The sequence below is a fragment of the Aulostomus chinensis genome, chromosome 10 (genome assembly GCF_037954235.1).
Source record: "Aulostomus chinensis isolate RoL2024-O1b breed Wild chromosome 10, RoL_Achi_v1.0, whole genome shotgun sequence".
NCBI lineage: Eukaryota > Metazoa > Chordata > Actinopteri > Syngnathiformes > Aulostomidae > Aulostomus > Aulostomus chinensis.
The window spans coordinates 7750824-7767505 of record NC_141329.1 but is presented as its reverse complement, the minus strand read 5'-3'; the positions used below and the strand labels follow the sequence as shown (position 1 = coordinate 7767505).

General features: G+C 40.9%; 1 protein-coding gene across 2 annotated transcripts in view; it reads right to left on the bottom strand.

Moving 5' to 3' along the window:
- Positions 1 to 132: 132 nt before the first annotated feature.
- Positions 133 to 16682, bottom strand: part of igsf11 (immunoglobulin superfamily member 11) — a 97143-nt gene continuing 80593 nt past the window's right edge. The window contains exons 5-9 of one of the 2 annotated variants that reach the window (XM_086215869.1): positions 8204 to 8411; positions 7814 to 7969; positions 5988 to 6110; positions 5304 to 5451; positions 133 to 3629 (exon numbers count right to left, since the gene is read on the bottom strand). In XM_086215869.1, the coding sequence (XP_086071995.1) occupies positions 3071 to 3629; positions 5304 to 5451; positions 5988 to 6110; positions 7814 to 7969; positions 8204 to 8411 (1194 nt within the window). In that variant the 3' untranslated portion in view covers positions 133 to 3070. The remainder of the gene's footprint in view (positions 3630 to 5303; positions 5452 to 5987; positions 6111 to 7813; positions 7970 to 8203; positions 8412 to 16682) is intronic. The other variant, XM_086215870.1, reaches the window with a different exon arrangement.

Sequence of the window (16682 nt, the reverse complement as noted above, 5' to 3'; positions counted from 1 at the left end):
CTTATCCTTGCAGTGTTACAACATTGCCTTGGGAAAAGAAAAGTTCTTGCACATGAGAATCCAAGCTCGCTTGCTCTTTGTATTGTTATTCTGTGCAGCTCCGGTTCTTCATGGGTGACTTTACAGCCCGCAGCAGCACCGAAGGCTCAATGAACGAGTTTTTAGAAAGCTCTTTGAGTGAAGCCTGAAATACGATGCTAACGTTACACAGTATTCTACAAGAGCAGCTCTTCCTGATCTCAAAATATGAGCCATTTTAGGGCAGAATCTGTATATTAACAGTTGAATACAGCAGAATGGTTAGTTTAATGAATGATGATCTGTCCTCACAGGTACACTTCAATACAAGAAGCAGGTACACACACACACACACACACACACACACACACACACAGAAATGAGCAAGATACAAACTAGAATGTATTAACAATATTTATTTAAGTTCCAGTGTTATTTTTCCTATTTCATTTCAACCTAACTGTAAGAACAAGATGTATGTCTTTACATATTTACAAAATGGTTCTGTCATTATTTATCTATATACACAACCCATATACCACCGTGTGTACCACGTATTAACTTATGGCCGGGGTAGAAGAAGTGAAAACCTCAGTCAATTTCTCACAAATGAAAAACAAACAAATAAACAAACTCAAAAAAAAAACAAAAAAAAAAACAAACCCTCTAATATTGTTAGCCAGCATTCAAGGCGGGAACACTGGGAGAGATGCTGATCAACACCTACAAAGTTGACTTGATTTTGACAACAATGACAGATAATGGTGGTGGTGGGCGAAACAAAAGTGTCCCTCAACAATACAGTAAATTCTAACTACTGTGGTCAGACATAGTGAGCGTAGTTGGGGAAAGATGTTTTTGATTGTTGGAGGATCAATAAATGCTGCAAGTCATCACTGATTAACCAAAATCCAATCAGATTTGATCCAGGATTGTGTGCACAGCAGGCCGATGTTAGTGAAGACAAACTGGGATGGTGCTGATTCACACTTATGACATTTAATTATTAGACTCCGCCCATTAGGGATGACATCAATAAGGTATAATTACCTTGGCTAGTATTTATTGCTTACACACAAGGACTTAAAACTGCTGCTGCTGAGATTATTCATTTATCAATCTTAGCTCCGTAATAAACCAACCATCAAGGGTTTCATCATTTTCTGTATTCATATAATCCAATTGCCTTTTTATGAAATGTATCTTTAACTCACTTGGACATGGCAGAAGATACATAAATGCGATCATTTTGAAAAAGAAAGAAAGAAAAAAAAATGCTGTTGAATTCATGCGGAAGAAACAAAAGAATAAAAGTAATGCATTTTTAACAACCATATATGCTGTCAGACTTGTTAAGGTTTCTTTTGTGATGTTAAGAATTACTTAAAAGAAAGAAACAAAGAAAAAACAAACAAACAGGTTTTCTCTGTAAGACTGAATATGCCAAAATATTGCATTCGCATAAAACCTATAAATTTGACATGAAGAGAAATTGCATTAAAAGTAAGACCTCTGAATTGAACACACAAATAATTGCAGTATCAAATATTGCATTTTATCCAGAAATGATTAGTATGGTGCTTTCAGTCAAAGCACGGCAGGAAATCAGAACTTTAGACATTTCAGAACACTGTAACAGTTCGGACTGTATTTCCACTGAGGGAATTTGGTTAAAATTGATTTAAAATTAACAGGTTAGAAACACAGTCATACTTTCTATCATCTACAGCAGTTGTGTATAATTAATATTAAAACATATGGCCATTAGTGTTAAGCAACACCGTTCTTACCTCCAGGTTTATAATGAAGTGGCATTAGAAAATTAAAACTTTTTTTTTTTAAATCCATCCCTTCATTAAAACCCCAAAACCCCATTGATCAAACCAAGTGTGCTGTCCAATGTAACAAAAAAAATTAAGACACATGAGTTGTAAAATATGTATAAGTTGGGCATGTAATATTTGTTCTTTGAGTCACAATCTAGCCTAGCGTTGTAGTTACAGTATGTACAGTAGAAAACAGTAGGTGTTCACCTTAGTCAAAGGAAAAAAGTCACCTTTAAATATATATTTGTTCTTTTATAAAGCATTTATGAAATAAGACATCCTCCTATCTAGGTCTCCTCAAAGCAGCACTGATGTGACATGAACCAGATCAGGACAACAGCAAGGATGAACAAAGACTGGAACATTAACCATCTGCAGGGTCAAGACAGCGGTAGCATGAAAGCCGCGACCTCTACTTTACCTATTATATCTGCAGTTGCAGTTTCACTGCTACTTTGTCATGTTCCCCAACTGTATGTGCAGAGAAATTACAATTTATGACATTTGGGTAAAGCATTCAATTAGTATGACTGAGCGTCTCTTTACAAGACAAGAGTTTTGATATAAATTGCTCTGAAAAGTGCAAAATTAAAACCTTTGCATTCATCAAAGTATATGATGCAGCGTATTGCACCCAATAAAGCCCCTCCCTCTCTACACTTCTAAGGCCATTTAAACCATCATCATGTTATACTTTCATCCTAAAGTCACTCCCGACATTTAAACATTCACTTTTTCAATGCATCATCATCATCATCACGATAAATCAAAAATAACAAACGTGACAGAAATTATTACAAATAATATGGACGTTGTTTGTTTGTCCTAAAATGAGGGACACATGCATTTATGTGGGGATCTGAGCTCACTTCAGTCCGACCATGCAGTATGGAGATGCCTTGTGTTGCTTTAAATAAACACGTCATCACATGTCACTCCAGCTTGAACTCGTCCAAAAGTGGTTGGACCCATCGGGAGTCCATCAGGTAAGGGGCGTTTTCATGTTGAACTTGTCCTTTCCAGCAAGGAATTGGCATTAGATGAACTCTGCACTGTAAAATCCCAGTTTGTTTCAGATAAAAAGGTTGTGACATACAGAAAGACACAGTTGTAAAGGGCAGCGGACTGTTTCAGCCCAGATTCAGTTTGTTTTTATCACTGGATTTCAAACAACACAACCAAAAATTAATGTAGTCTTGTTCTCAAAGAGTCTAACAAACCTGGTCTCAGACCAGCGAGCCTGCTCTGCTCTGGGCTGGCACCATGACGGGCACTGCCCCCATGCGCTCAAGCATGGCCTGGCTCACCGCGTATGAATGCGTGTGCTGCCCGTGTGTGGACGTCACCACCGGCTTTAGGCTCACAGAGCCGTTGCTGCGCACCATAGCGGGGGGAGACGGGGCTGAGTTTGTGGTGACCACCAGTGTCTTGGGGGGTGGGAGTGTGTGGCTGCCATTGGCAAATGATGTAGTTGTTGTGGTTGTAGGCTGTGCATGACGAGACAATGGGACTGAGCCTGGCGCCGCTGTGACCACGGAGCTGTGGCTGTGTCCTGTGCTCTGGGCCGGTCCGTGTCCGTGGGTGCCTTGGGCAGCAGCCGAGAAGGTCTGGCGTGTGTCTCCGTTGTAGCGAGTGTATGAGTTGGTGTCGTAGTTGGGTTTCGGGTTGTGCCAGTAACGACTATTGTAGGTGTTGGTGGAAGTCAGCGTGTCGTTCTCTGATGATGAGGCGTCGGCATGGAAAGCCTTCACTGATGATGACCTCTTAGGAGGGAGGTCATCTTCTCTGTTGAGGTCAGGAGGACTGATTAAACACACATCCAGCACCTGCACTTACTGGCTTGCTTCACATGATTACTGGATGCATGATAACATTGGCACATCAGTGTCTGCAGATACTGGTCTTTTTTATGTTGGTAATCTGATAGCAATTTACGAATATCTAGTTTTGCTCAAGTCTCATTGCTGTGCTCATCTTCTGTTGTTTATGATGAGGAAACAATGTGATACATGATTAATATTTCCAAATGAACAATGTTTACATGTGCGTTTTTGGTACATAATATGAACACCATGCAATTTTTTTTTTTTAGTGAAGATAAAATTAATTTTAAAAATATTGCAAGACCAGATTATTAAAAGCCTGAAATCCTGAATCTCTCAAAGAAATAATTCATAAAAGAGTGAAAAAAAACAAATTCCTCTAAAAATCTGCCGAACATTTTCAGCGTATGTTTTGGTTCATTTCCTGCCCAGCATGAAATGATGTTTTCATACTTCTCCAGTGGTATTTTCTGTCAACACCATAAGGATATATTGTTCATTAATTCATTAGCCATCAACTAATGCAAGGAGAAATATGTCCCTTCTGCTAAAAAATGTTCAAAGAGAGACGGTCAATATCTCATCGATGGTTCTTAACTGGTACAAGTTAAATTAATCAGACACCTTTTTCACAGCAGATATTGTGGCATAAAATGACCCGTGACAAATGTGACATATATGAACACTAAATTATATTTAGCCCCTTTTGTTTCAGGATATTATAGCTTCACTTGAACAGAATGTAAATAAAAAGGTGCTCTGGGATGAAAAGTCTCACCAATTTTCCCTGATTGGAGCAGATTGGGTGATCGCAACACAAAGATGGAGAATGATTTGAATGAGAATTCGCACAAATCCTGTGACTGATGAAACATTGACATCTTTTAGAGTTTCTCTGAGTGGTCAAGTTGCAGCAAACACAGCAAATAATAAGAAAAATTATGCATCAATGTTTGATCCCAAATATCATCCAGAACCATAAAACATCCTGGACCCAAAGAGTGAGCACTCACAGAAAGAGGACCTTTGCAAATTAATTAGAAGAACCCACAACAACAACCCCACATTGTCCAAAATTGTCCACCAGAGTGAAATCTCCTTAGTCTCTTGCAGAGTTGTAGTTTCTTTTCAAAATGTAAATGGTAGACTGCTTCTTCAGAAATGTGGCAGATGTGAGCATAATCAGCCAAAGCCTCAGCAATCTGAGCCACGAATTAGCACCCAAATCATTCCTGGAGTGATTTAGAGGGAAAACAAATTTGTAGCCCTTTTAATTTAGACTGCACAGACGTGCTCCAGGAGGTCAGATTAAGTTGAGTGATCCAAACTGTCAGTTCACTTTGTTGAACTGAACAATATCTGATTGACATCCTCAGATTGATATGACTGGATCAATAATACTGATAATGAAATAAACTTGGTACTTTTGACCGTTGAGGCTCAAGCCATACAGTTTTTGTTTTCTGCTTGGGTCGTCATAATTGAAGAGATCTTCGGAGACATTATATTATTGCTTACATTGTTTGTCTATTTTTGATGCACGTTGATAACTCAATCTGGGATTTCAATTCAGATTCTGATCATATATGATCATATATTATCTTATCTTAAAAAAGATCATTCATTCAAGGCCAACCTGATCTCATTGGGGATCTCCTCCTCGTCGTATTTGTTCTTATTCTTCCAGTAGTAGAGCGTGACCACCACCAGCAGGGAACAGATGATGACAGCCAGGACTCCCGTCGCGATGGTCCCTGCTATCAGCCCCACGCTCTGAGGCTGGGCTGCAGATAAAGACAGAGTACAGAGAAAAGTTTCACTTCCTGATAGCTGACAGGAAGTCCAGGGAACTGCAGCTTTCGTCTTTTTTAAATGACTGAGACACACAGACTCAGCACTTAGTTGCTAGTCTGCCTGCATTTCTGACAGACAGACAGAATGTCAAACACTGTCAAATTACAGAAAAGGCGAAAAGAAATGTAACATTCCTCCCTGGCAAGCTATCAAAACTGTCTGACCCTGTATGACCCAAACTAACTGGCCTTTCTTTTGTCAGGCTGGTGTCAAACACTTGGAGTTCTGTTTTTTGCAAAACATTTGTTCCTTTTCCTGTTTATCTGTCAGACAAATATCACTTGAGGAAACAGCTCCTGCCTTCATTCTCATCTGTCAACCCATGAGTGAAATGACTAGAAATATACAACCATCTGAATGACAGTACCACTGGTGAGGGAGCGGCGAAGTGTGCGTGTGTGTGTGTGTGTGTGTGTGTGTGTGTGTGTGTGTGTGTGTGTGTGTGTGTGTGTGTGTGAGTACTTACGTGCCACGACCTGGAGGTTGAGCAGACAGGTGCTCTTGCCGATGGCGTTGCTGGAGGTACACTGGTAGAGTCCTGAGGTGCTGGTGCTGATGTTTCTCAGTGTTACTGTGCCCTGCATCTGGTCTGGAGGACACACAAGAGTCACGTGGTATTTAAATACCTTAGAAGCACATGGACATGGACACACACACACAACACCAAGCACACAAACTCACGACAGAAACATTTACACCAAGAGTAAGTAACATCACAAAGAGTTAAAACAAATGTTTTCATTTGAAATGGGTTCTTGGTACACTCTGACATCTACCACTAGAGGGTACTATATATCGTTTAATAGACCAGTTATAATGACTCAAGTGAAACCTGCAGGTTCCGTTAATGAATAAAATGAGGAATGAGTTGTGTTGCGAGCTTATACACTACTGGACTCATTAAAAAGGCGTCAACATTGCACCAGTATTTGAGTTACGGGCAGTTTTTCACCTGCTAAAATCAAACAAACTGAAAGGCAAGAGTGACCAGGATGCTCTTTCAATTTGAATCCAATACAGGAGTTTCAGAGCTCAAACCAGCCAACACAGTCACATGTTTATTCAAGTTTGGTTTTAAAAACTTAAACTTTATAGAAAATGGTAAATGTGATGTTAAAGTTCAGTAAACTTGTGCATAACATGTATCTCAGCTAATTTCATTTCTGAGGCAGTTTTTGATCTGAGATCTGTGCAGTCACTGTTGAATTGAGACAAAATTGGGCCTTGTATATCTTCAAAGAGCTGACATGAATGACCTGCCAATTAGCAGCTCATGAATGCAGATTGGTGACATGATTTCAACACAACATCGTCATCAGTGAGCGTTGACTAGTGTCTCCTGTCTGTCCGTGTAGCTGGATGAGATAAAACCTTTGTCTTTTTTGCCTTTCAAGTACTCACAAACAGCTGCCTTGAGCTCACAAGAACTCCCAGAGCACATCTACTTTATCCACCCTAATGTTCACTTAACCTGACAACACCTCTTCTGGTCTCCAAAGTGTTATACAGTAGTTTGTTTGCTCTTTGCCCAAATCAGAGTGTTTTTGTATTACTGAGCATACGGCTGGATCAAGACAACCTGGATTACATCAGATGATGCACTTCAGAGTTTGTAAACTAACTTTTTCAGGCAGTTTTGATGTTGCCATCAGTCTTCATTAGATTCAAGCTTAATTCACATGGCCAGCCCTTTCAGTACAGTACCAAAGAAGTAATACAGCAGGGAAAAAACATCTTGTTGAACTATTTGTGAGTACTTAAAAGGTATTTAACACTTTTTGGGTGAAGGATCCTTTTAAATTACTGCTCTTTGCCTTTAATCGACCAGTGGTGTATATACAATGTGAGGCATTAGTGATGAAGGTTATTTACTGTGCAGCAGGCACAGCTGGAAAAGAAAGGAAAGTCAACTACGTCAGAGCTCTCAGATGCTGAAAACCTTCTGCAACTGCGGAAAACCAGCTAGAAGGCTGTAAAATCACTGCTCCTTTACATTGATAACAGTGTGGTGGATGTTTGCTGGGATTAAATTGTTGCAGAGTCGATATTCAGCAGAAGAGAGAGAAGAAGGAAAAACAAAACAGCACAGAAGCACTTTTTCACAAACTCAATTCTAACTCATCACACACCACACACTCCATCATCACCCCTCAGCAGGATCAGAGGAGGGGAACCTTAAGGCCTGGTACAATGACGGGTGGCGATGATTGTGGTAAGCTGCTCTATGTGTGTGACATTTACCAGCAAACGTGGGGCAAAAGGGAACTCCGACGGCCAGCTTGTGTCTAATACCTTGCATGGCGTTGTGTGGCAGCTTGGGAAGGGCGTCCAGCTTCTCCCAGGAGTAGGACGGCGTGGGAATACCTTCATCGGAGCTGCAGATCAGCATGATGTCACTGCCTACATCCAGGGTGCCCTGGATTCGACATGCTGGCACCGAGGGGGGAACTAGCAGATGGAGAGAGAAGATGTGTCCCGTTAAAGACTTTATTCAGAAAATAGCATGATTACAGGGGAAGTTATATATTCAAAAAAGCTCATGAACATAGTTCTTTTATGCTGCCTGATTTCTAATGTCTGGCTTCTGAGGCTGTCTAGAACTTTTGCCATGACTATCTTGCTCTTGTTCTTGAGGATAAACTACATCTAGAAGTAAACAAGCTGTGAGCTGTAAGTGATTACCAAGCACAGTGAGCCCGATGACGCCGATATTGCGCCCCCCTCTGTCTGGGAGGTTGTTCACCAGGCATTGGTACGTCCCAGTGTCGGACAGCTGGGTGTTGTTGATGAAAATGGAGGCACTTGTACTTGGCATGGTGGCCACGAAGCCCACACGACCATTGAGGTGGTTAGCGAGGCTGAACACCTGGCCACCCTGGTAAATTATCACCTGGATTGGGACATCACAGGGATCGGAGGGTGGAGGGGGAGAGGGTGGGGGTGGGGATGAAGAGAAAGATATTGCATTGAAAATATATTGAAAGGATGAGAGGCACTGTCAGACAGATTCAAAATCTTAAAGATAGGGTACAGCTTCTCTTGGAGGAGGATCAAGTTATGTTTATGTACTTACAGACATCTCTCACTAGAGGGGGACCTTGTTCTACTACTGGGATGGAAACCAGCTTGACCACTGCCAGTGTCAGTAATGGAATAAACAGAGTTTTATGTCTTGAGGAAAATACAACAAACAGACAGAGAAACCAAAAAAAAAACAAAAAAACAACCTTTTATTTGTAAGTGGTCATTTCTAGCTCAGTGAATAAAGTATGATTCCAGGGTAAGGAGTACATGCTGAAAGCAGGCTTTCATGGTCGTGTGAGGCTCAAAGATAAAAGCATCCACTAAATGGTATACATAATTGAAAACATTTGACTTCAGAACATATAAACTGCAATATTTGGATTTTTTGAAATGCAGGCAGCTTCCTGCACAGAGAATCGAATCCAGCGAGAAATTAAACAAAACTGTGTCTCTCATCTTTCCATCGCAGACATGAGAATAATCACAGGGAGAACACTTATGTACAGATGAATTCACACCTTCAGGTTGAGGTTGTCTCAGGTCATAATTTAGGAAAAACAAACGGAGAATTTGATCAAAAGCAACCCTCTGGCGTCCAACTTGGGTGGAACAGCTCAGCGACGACGAGCCACATGCAAAACAGCTCTCACCCCTCAGCTGGGCCCACACAAAAGATGAAGAGGACACACAAAAAACACATGGTGTGTGCACGCGCGTGCACAAACTCACACAACGGTACACACACACACACACACACACACACACACACACACACACACACACACAAAAAGCATCCAGAGCACGGAGGGGAATCAGAGGGGCTATTCACTTTAGTGAAAAGGGGCCTCATTGAACTGTTCAAAGACCCAGCCAGGGAACCAACCAGGGTCTGTGTGTGTGTATGTGTGTGAGTGTGTGAGTGTGTGTGTGTGTGTGTGTGTGTGTGTGTGTGTGTGTGTGTGTGTGTGTGTGTGTGTGTGTGTGTGTGTGTGTGTGAAAGAGAGAGAGGGAGTGTGATAGTTATGATGGGACTACAGGGGTGTGTATGTGACTTTGTCCTCCACTGCTGCTTAGCGTTTGTAAATTGCGCGGCTGCAATTTCCTGAGTGCAGTACGCTCGCTTTGTCCTTTTATGTGCAGATGAATAGGCAGCTCCTCAGCTGTGATGAGAGCCTGCAACTGCATCTTCTGTGTGTGTGTGTGTGTGTTTCAGTGTAGATTCATTTGCTTGCGGGAAGTGTATCAGTTGCGAGTTGGGAGTGTGTGTGATTATTCTGCCACAGGAACTATCCCTCAGACTCTATGGGGTGCTAATAACTATGAGGCTAGATTTTTTTTCTTTCTGTTGAATCCTTTTCTCATTGTGTGTCCCTGCACACCGTCTGACAGGTGGCACCAGCATGACCCTGCTCTACACTCCTGATGACCTAACAATATAATCTGCATGCTCAGTGAAAATGATCCAATCAATTGGCCTCATATGCAACAATGTGTGTGTGTGTGTGTGTGTGCGTGAGTGTGCGTGTGTATATGTGTGTCCATACTGTTGCATTTCTTTCTGCTCTCCTTAGACTTCAGCCATTTTAAATAAACAAGGCCAATAATGGAATTCTGTTTTTAAGCTTGAAATGTATCAACTGTTCTCCACATGTTGTGTCTATGCCCACTATATCTACTAAATCTATGTGCGTATAAATCACCTCATCCTCTCGCGTGACCTGGTTGGCTTTGTCGCTCTGGACAGGGAGAAAAGAGGTCATGGCTGGCAGTCAGATGGCGGACAGCCCTAAGAACTCTGCTGGACCAAGTGTGGACGTTCCACTGCTGGGCAAGCTGTAAACCTCTGCTCCCTCCTTTCCCTCCAAACATCCTCAACACTTGCACACACGTACAGTACAATCACAAGCATCCGGTAAACCACTGAATATTCTCCATCACTGTATCAGTCTCATGACCATAGCCTACTTCCTACCAACCCTAAGGACCTGTTGGCCCAGGACATGAGGGTTACAGCCACCGCCTATAAAGCCTGAATAAACCTCTAAACCCCCACTGCCTCCCTTCAATTTACTGACTGTAAGCCGCCACTGTTATCTCTCTCTATCCTCTGAGACATGTTCTGAACAATATGTGCCCAGATCCATCTTACTCACTTTAAACTGCTGTTTTTTTTCAGGATTTAGTCCATGAACTACATATCGTGTGTACATGCTTTACTTTGCTGCCAAATGTTTCCTCATTTTTTTTTCCATCCACAGCATACGTCAAGTCTTTGATGATGATTTTATATCAATCTTTTTTTTTTTTCAGTTTGCATTGCATTACACTAGAGAGAGATGAAGAGGAAAGTGTATCAGATTGAGTTGTCCAAGCAGGATCACATCTCTTGTGCTGGCAACAGTTTCCTGCCTGGTCTAAGAGCTCAAAGAAACAAAAACTAGAAACCAGTCAGAAAGCACATACCTCCCAAAAAAAACAAAAAAACAACACTAATCTATATCCTAGAACACTCTTTGGGACCCAAGATCTCTAATTTGCTCCAGAATGCGTCTTGTTCCTCGTAAGAAACCTATTTTTCCACCAATTTTGCAATAGTTTTGAGATATCCTGCCATTAATCAAACTCACCCTGGTGATTTCCCACTGGTGATCATATTACCTCCTTTGCAGAGGTATTTCAAAAAGAAGAAATTTGAAAAGGAATCCAGTCAGACCTGCAGCCAGGTAAGACAACGTTTATTGAAGTTAAGCTTTGGAACAGTAGTAATTAACCCCAAAAAAATATGATGACAATAGTTTCAATAATATTGTAGCCTTTTTGTGATATTTATTCTGTTGTAAATATGGCAATATGAATAACAAACAATATCAGTTTTTCACTAAAAGATGGCTTCCTTCTAAGAAAAATGTGAGGGATTTGGCTGAGTGGTTTTTAAGAGAACTGGGGTGCAAGCAGAACATGTTGACCCACATGTTGAGCTTCTGTGTGGCTTCAGGGCCAAGGGATCCAACATCAACGGGATCTTCTCATTCAGACAAGCACAAGACAAGAGCGAGGAATAGAGGCAGCCTTTATACTTGGCCAGTTTTTGAAATCATGCAGGGGAGAGTGCAGTTTGAAGCACAGAGCGATCAGACTGTGTCCTCGCGTTAACACTCTTTAAGAGGTCCTTCTTCCTTGTACAATCGCACGCATTTAGGTCATCAATGGTGTGGGGCACCTGCACTCCACATCCAACACCAAGCTCTTCAACCTCAGAGAAAAAAGTCCTGACCCCCAGTCTGGTCTCCAGAGACCACTCAGTTCCTTGGCACGTGCTTGCCCACAGTTTGGCCTCACCATCAGCCTAGACAGCAACCATGAGCCAGGATGTCAGTGGGATCCAAAGCATCACACCCTGTAAATAGGATTTCACCTTTCAAGGATCCACAGTCTCCAACCCACAAACAGAATGAAGCAGGCAAAGAGAGAAAAGCTACTGTTGCGGTGTCCAAGCCATCAATGAGAATGCTTGAAAACAAAAAACAATCCTGCAAACGTAACTCAGTAAAACTGCTATGAACAGGTGTCACAGTATCCTTCTCCACAGCAGGGAAAGCTGGGCAAATGCCCACTGGGAGTCAAAGATAAACTGAAAAAATTTAGATTGTCAAGGCTGAAAGGGCGAGACCATCATCCTCTCACACGTGGATGATATCTGTCCTTATTTTTAACAGGATATATCAGAATCACCTGGAGGGAATATCTTCAACTTTGGACTCAAACGTTCACTGGGTCTCAAGGATAAACTGAAAACATCTTGGTGATCAGAGGTGAAACATCAAGGTCATTTTCACTTCATATAAATGCAAGATAACTGGGAGGCCGCGAGGATATCCCTTCAACATCCACCCAAAGGGTAAAGTCTTACAAGCCTTCAGCGGTCAGAGGTCGCTGAGACAGACTCACACGGTGGAGGAAAACAACCACAATGTGTTCTTACTAATTTTCAAACAGAATATGCATTTGCAAGTGTGCCTGGGTATCTCAGAGATTCCTTTAGCCAAAATGAAAACCAAGCGGTAAAACTGACTAAATGCATCCATCACTCTGTAATGAAGTCTCATGGGTATCGTCAAATAAAAAAATGACCATGTGAGCGTGTAGGAACTGAGTAAAAATGAACTGCCAAGTCATTTATCAAGCTCAGTTACAACCTGAGACAAAAATGTCTGAATTTGTTGTTTTCTTTTACGCGTCTGTCAAAAATCATTTCTTGCAGGTTGAATTGGGAGTTTAATAGTTCATATTTTGAGAGTATTTGAACGCAGCCTCTATTTGATATATCCTCTGGCAGATTGAAAGGTTCAGATGAGGATCAGAATCTGATCATCTAAAATACTATGACAGATGTTCTCAATTACAGATTAACATCATTTCTGCATCACGGATTCTCTACGACCTCAATTTCATCAGAGCTTCATTTCACTAAGGGCACAATTTTACTACCCCCCCCCCCCAAAAAAAAACAAACAAAACAAAAAAAACAGCCTGATTTGGAAAATGAATTCAATTTATTTTTCAACCGGAGATTAATCATAAATAATATGCCACAAATAAATAATTTTTAAAAAAAAGTTGACGTGAGGAAAAAGTTAAGGTAAGAGAAGTAGAATTTGATTTGACATATTTAAATTCCAGGCTCAAGAATGTTGGATATAAACTTTCAAAATATCAACAACGTTTAAGCATTCCCGTCATGAAATCACTTTCAGGAGTTCATTTCCCAGATGTTGACAAAGGGGATTTTAGGAACTTTTGAATAGAAAAGAAATAACCTGATCCAGCAATGAGTTCAGAGCAGATAAACAACAGTGCAGGAACATAAAACCATTGTCTAGTTATGAGTACCGTATATGTGTGTGTGTGTGTGTGTGTGTGTGTGTGTGTGTGTGTGTGTGTTTATCTGGATTATCGCTCAGGCAGCAGCCTAGAGTCAGGGTATTTGATCACAACAGCAGCATGCTAGACAGATTAGACACACAGAAAGCAACATATGAACACGCGTGCACCTCTCTGAGCTACATGCCGACACTTTGTAATCTGGAGCTGATGTCAGGTAATCAGACTGTAAACACACAACCACAACAGAGAAAGTACATGTTCATACAAATTTTACACTGCAGTTTCAAAGCTGGACACTTTCTTCAAATTAGAATATGTGGAATTTATTAGCCAGAGATTCTATAAAATGTCTTTGTTATTTTTTTTCCATTGGAATACAATCGTAGAAGTCTGAACTGGTTGTCTTAAACATTAGACTTTTTAATACCTGTAAAAGGTAATTTAACCATATATTCACTGACTTACTGTTTTATTGCCACTGAATCTATTTCAGATCCTCGCAGGACCAAGTGATGTAAACACTCACAAATGTACCAATTTCTGCAAAAGAGTATAAAGGACCAAAAAAAAAAAAAAAACCCTATTTGTATTATACAGCAATACAAAAAAAAAACGTTTTTTATGTAAAATAATGAACTTATGGTTACTTTATTTCAGTGATAATCATTCATATTTCTTATTTGCCTCTGCGAAGTCACATTTATCAATAAAATGCAAATCTGAGTTCTTCAAAAATCTACAGTAAACCACAACAATAGCAACAAAATCTATTACGGCTAAGACACAGATGGAATCGACTGCATTGATCAACTACAATTTGAGGAGGGATGAGAAGTGGTTCTTTTAATCGCAGAAAGAAAAAAAATCGCCAAGAACTCTCAGGTTGAAATAATTTCCAGCATCATTTTTAAACACTGAGAAAAGCCGCACAAGTGAGACTTTCAACTCTGTTTTCATTTCAAAACTTGATGAGATTATTCTGCCGTCCAGATGTTGAATACTCCACTCTGTTCAGCAGCCAGTTGCTAACTCGGCTGGTCAGGTAACATACGGTAACTTTTTAGAGCCTAATCTTTTGTTTTTACACAATTACTTTTTGTTTTTACAGTTTTTACAGCTGGAGAAAAAAAAAAACCTATGGGATCATTCAGAATGAGTTGCTTTAAAGAGGAGAAATAACAACACAATAAGATGAGATCTCCTTTGTTAAATAAAAGTTCGTCTTATTAACATACAGTAGTTTGTTGATCTTGTTTGTTAAATGTTCTTATTTTGGATGTAATCATTCCTTTTTTTTTTTGTATTAAAAACTTCAGAGACATAAATTGACCGCAGATGGCCAACACTGGCACACTCTCTCCACTCATAAACCAAATATATGAAGCTCATTCTCCACTCGTTAAATTATACTGCCTATAATGTGGAGTCAGCCGTGTAGGCTTAAGGTTGTAAAACACAGGGCTACTTCTTGGACAACAAGGTGATTCAAAGCAGCAAGCAAAAAAACACAACATCTGAATAACACTTCTGTGTAAAAAACAAAAAAAAAGTCAGAATGTATTGTGCTGTTACATCGTCTCTTTTCATCGGAACATGGTATTCAAATTTGAGGAGAGAGCTGAGTGGTCCATGAGCGCTTTGTAAAGTGCTAACGCAGGCAAGCGAGGGTGTGCGGGTGTACAGAGTTCTGTTCAGTAATTCTTAATGGCTTTCAGCATCAACTGTAATCATTTATGACATTCTCTTCCTCTAAAATGACCTTGCTCTTGTACTACACCGCCACCCCCTCCACCCCCTCCACCACCACCACCACCACCCCATGCAGCACTTTATTTCATCGCTCACTTTTATAGACAGCTCACCAAATTCACGCTAACAGCTGATACGATAGATCGCACTGATATTTGCTTCCTCTTGTGTCATCGCACGTGCGTCTATACTGTACATTTCCACGCATTCAATCTGTCGATGCATCCTTCAAAAGTTGTGTGTATCTGTGCATATGTTCACATACTTAACTTGATGTCATATATGATGCAACTTAGTGTGAAGGTGTAGGATGACAGGGTGACTCTTATGCAACCTTCCACACTGTAACAGCACCCATCATCACTCAGCCGGCATCTAAAAGTCACACGCGTTCATCCATGAGCGAGCGCCTATACGTGTATGCCCTTTTTTTTTGTTTCCTGGTAAGTCTCTGTGTGAAGTCTTTATCCACAGGTGCACACATGAGAGCACCAGTGTGTGATGTGTGCATCGATGGGTATCTGGATGTCAGGTTTTACATTTTAATTGTGCACTCTGCCTGTATGTATGTGTCAAACAGCAATTATATATGACGCCTGCATGCATGCATGTGGATCTGCATTGCCATTTGGACCAGTCTGTCTGATGCTAGTTTGTTTGTGTGTGTGTGTGTGTGTGTGTGTGTGTGTGTGGTGAGAACAGCTGTGATATACAGCCTGTCGTGGGCGTGAGGTAATTAGTGCAGAAGATGATTGTATTATTTGGACGGCCGACCAGCGCGGGGGTTCAAAGTGAAGGGAAGCAGGTGAGCTTGTACGGCCTGCAGCTGCATGTTAAACAACTCAAATGGAATCACAGAAGTCCCGCAAGGGGCGCAGAATGGTAGAGAAATTGAAGGTGAGAAAACACACACAGAGGTACAACGAGTCAATGGGTAGGGATGAGTAGGGGTGGTGCCTACACTAACACCATTAAAGTACAACTATCGATGAATACGTTGACACCAAACGCAAGACAAATTGTCACCTCGCTTCATTTGACTGAGTTTATCCCAGAATAACCACGTCATTTGCAAGAGTTCGGCGAAAGGGTCATTTGTGTTTATTCCCCCCTTGAGGAAAGGGAATGTGTGAGTATTCCCTCCTGGAAAAGAAGAGAGGAATGATGCTGTTGTTGCAGTACTACTGTTTTATGCAGGTGTACCTGAAATCTGTGCTTGCTTTAGCTAAATAAAGTTTATGATTTGCGAAATCCTTTTGAAATCCTTCGCTAGTTCCAATTTCTCTGCAGTGGTTAACTGTATCATCTCTTGAGTGTGTGTGTGTGTGTGTGTGTGTGTGTGTGTGTGTGTGTGTGTGTGTGTGTGTGTGTATGAGCAAATATGGGTTTGCTTTCCCCTACTTTATATGTAATCTAATTGAGAAAACAAAATTGTTTTACGTTTGGTGTGAAAACAACATAGATCATGCAGCATTTTTTTGCGAAAGTACAAAATATTGTTCTG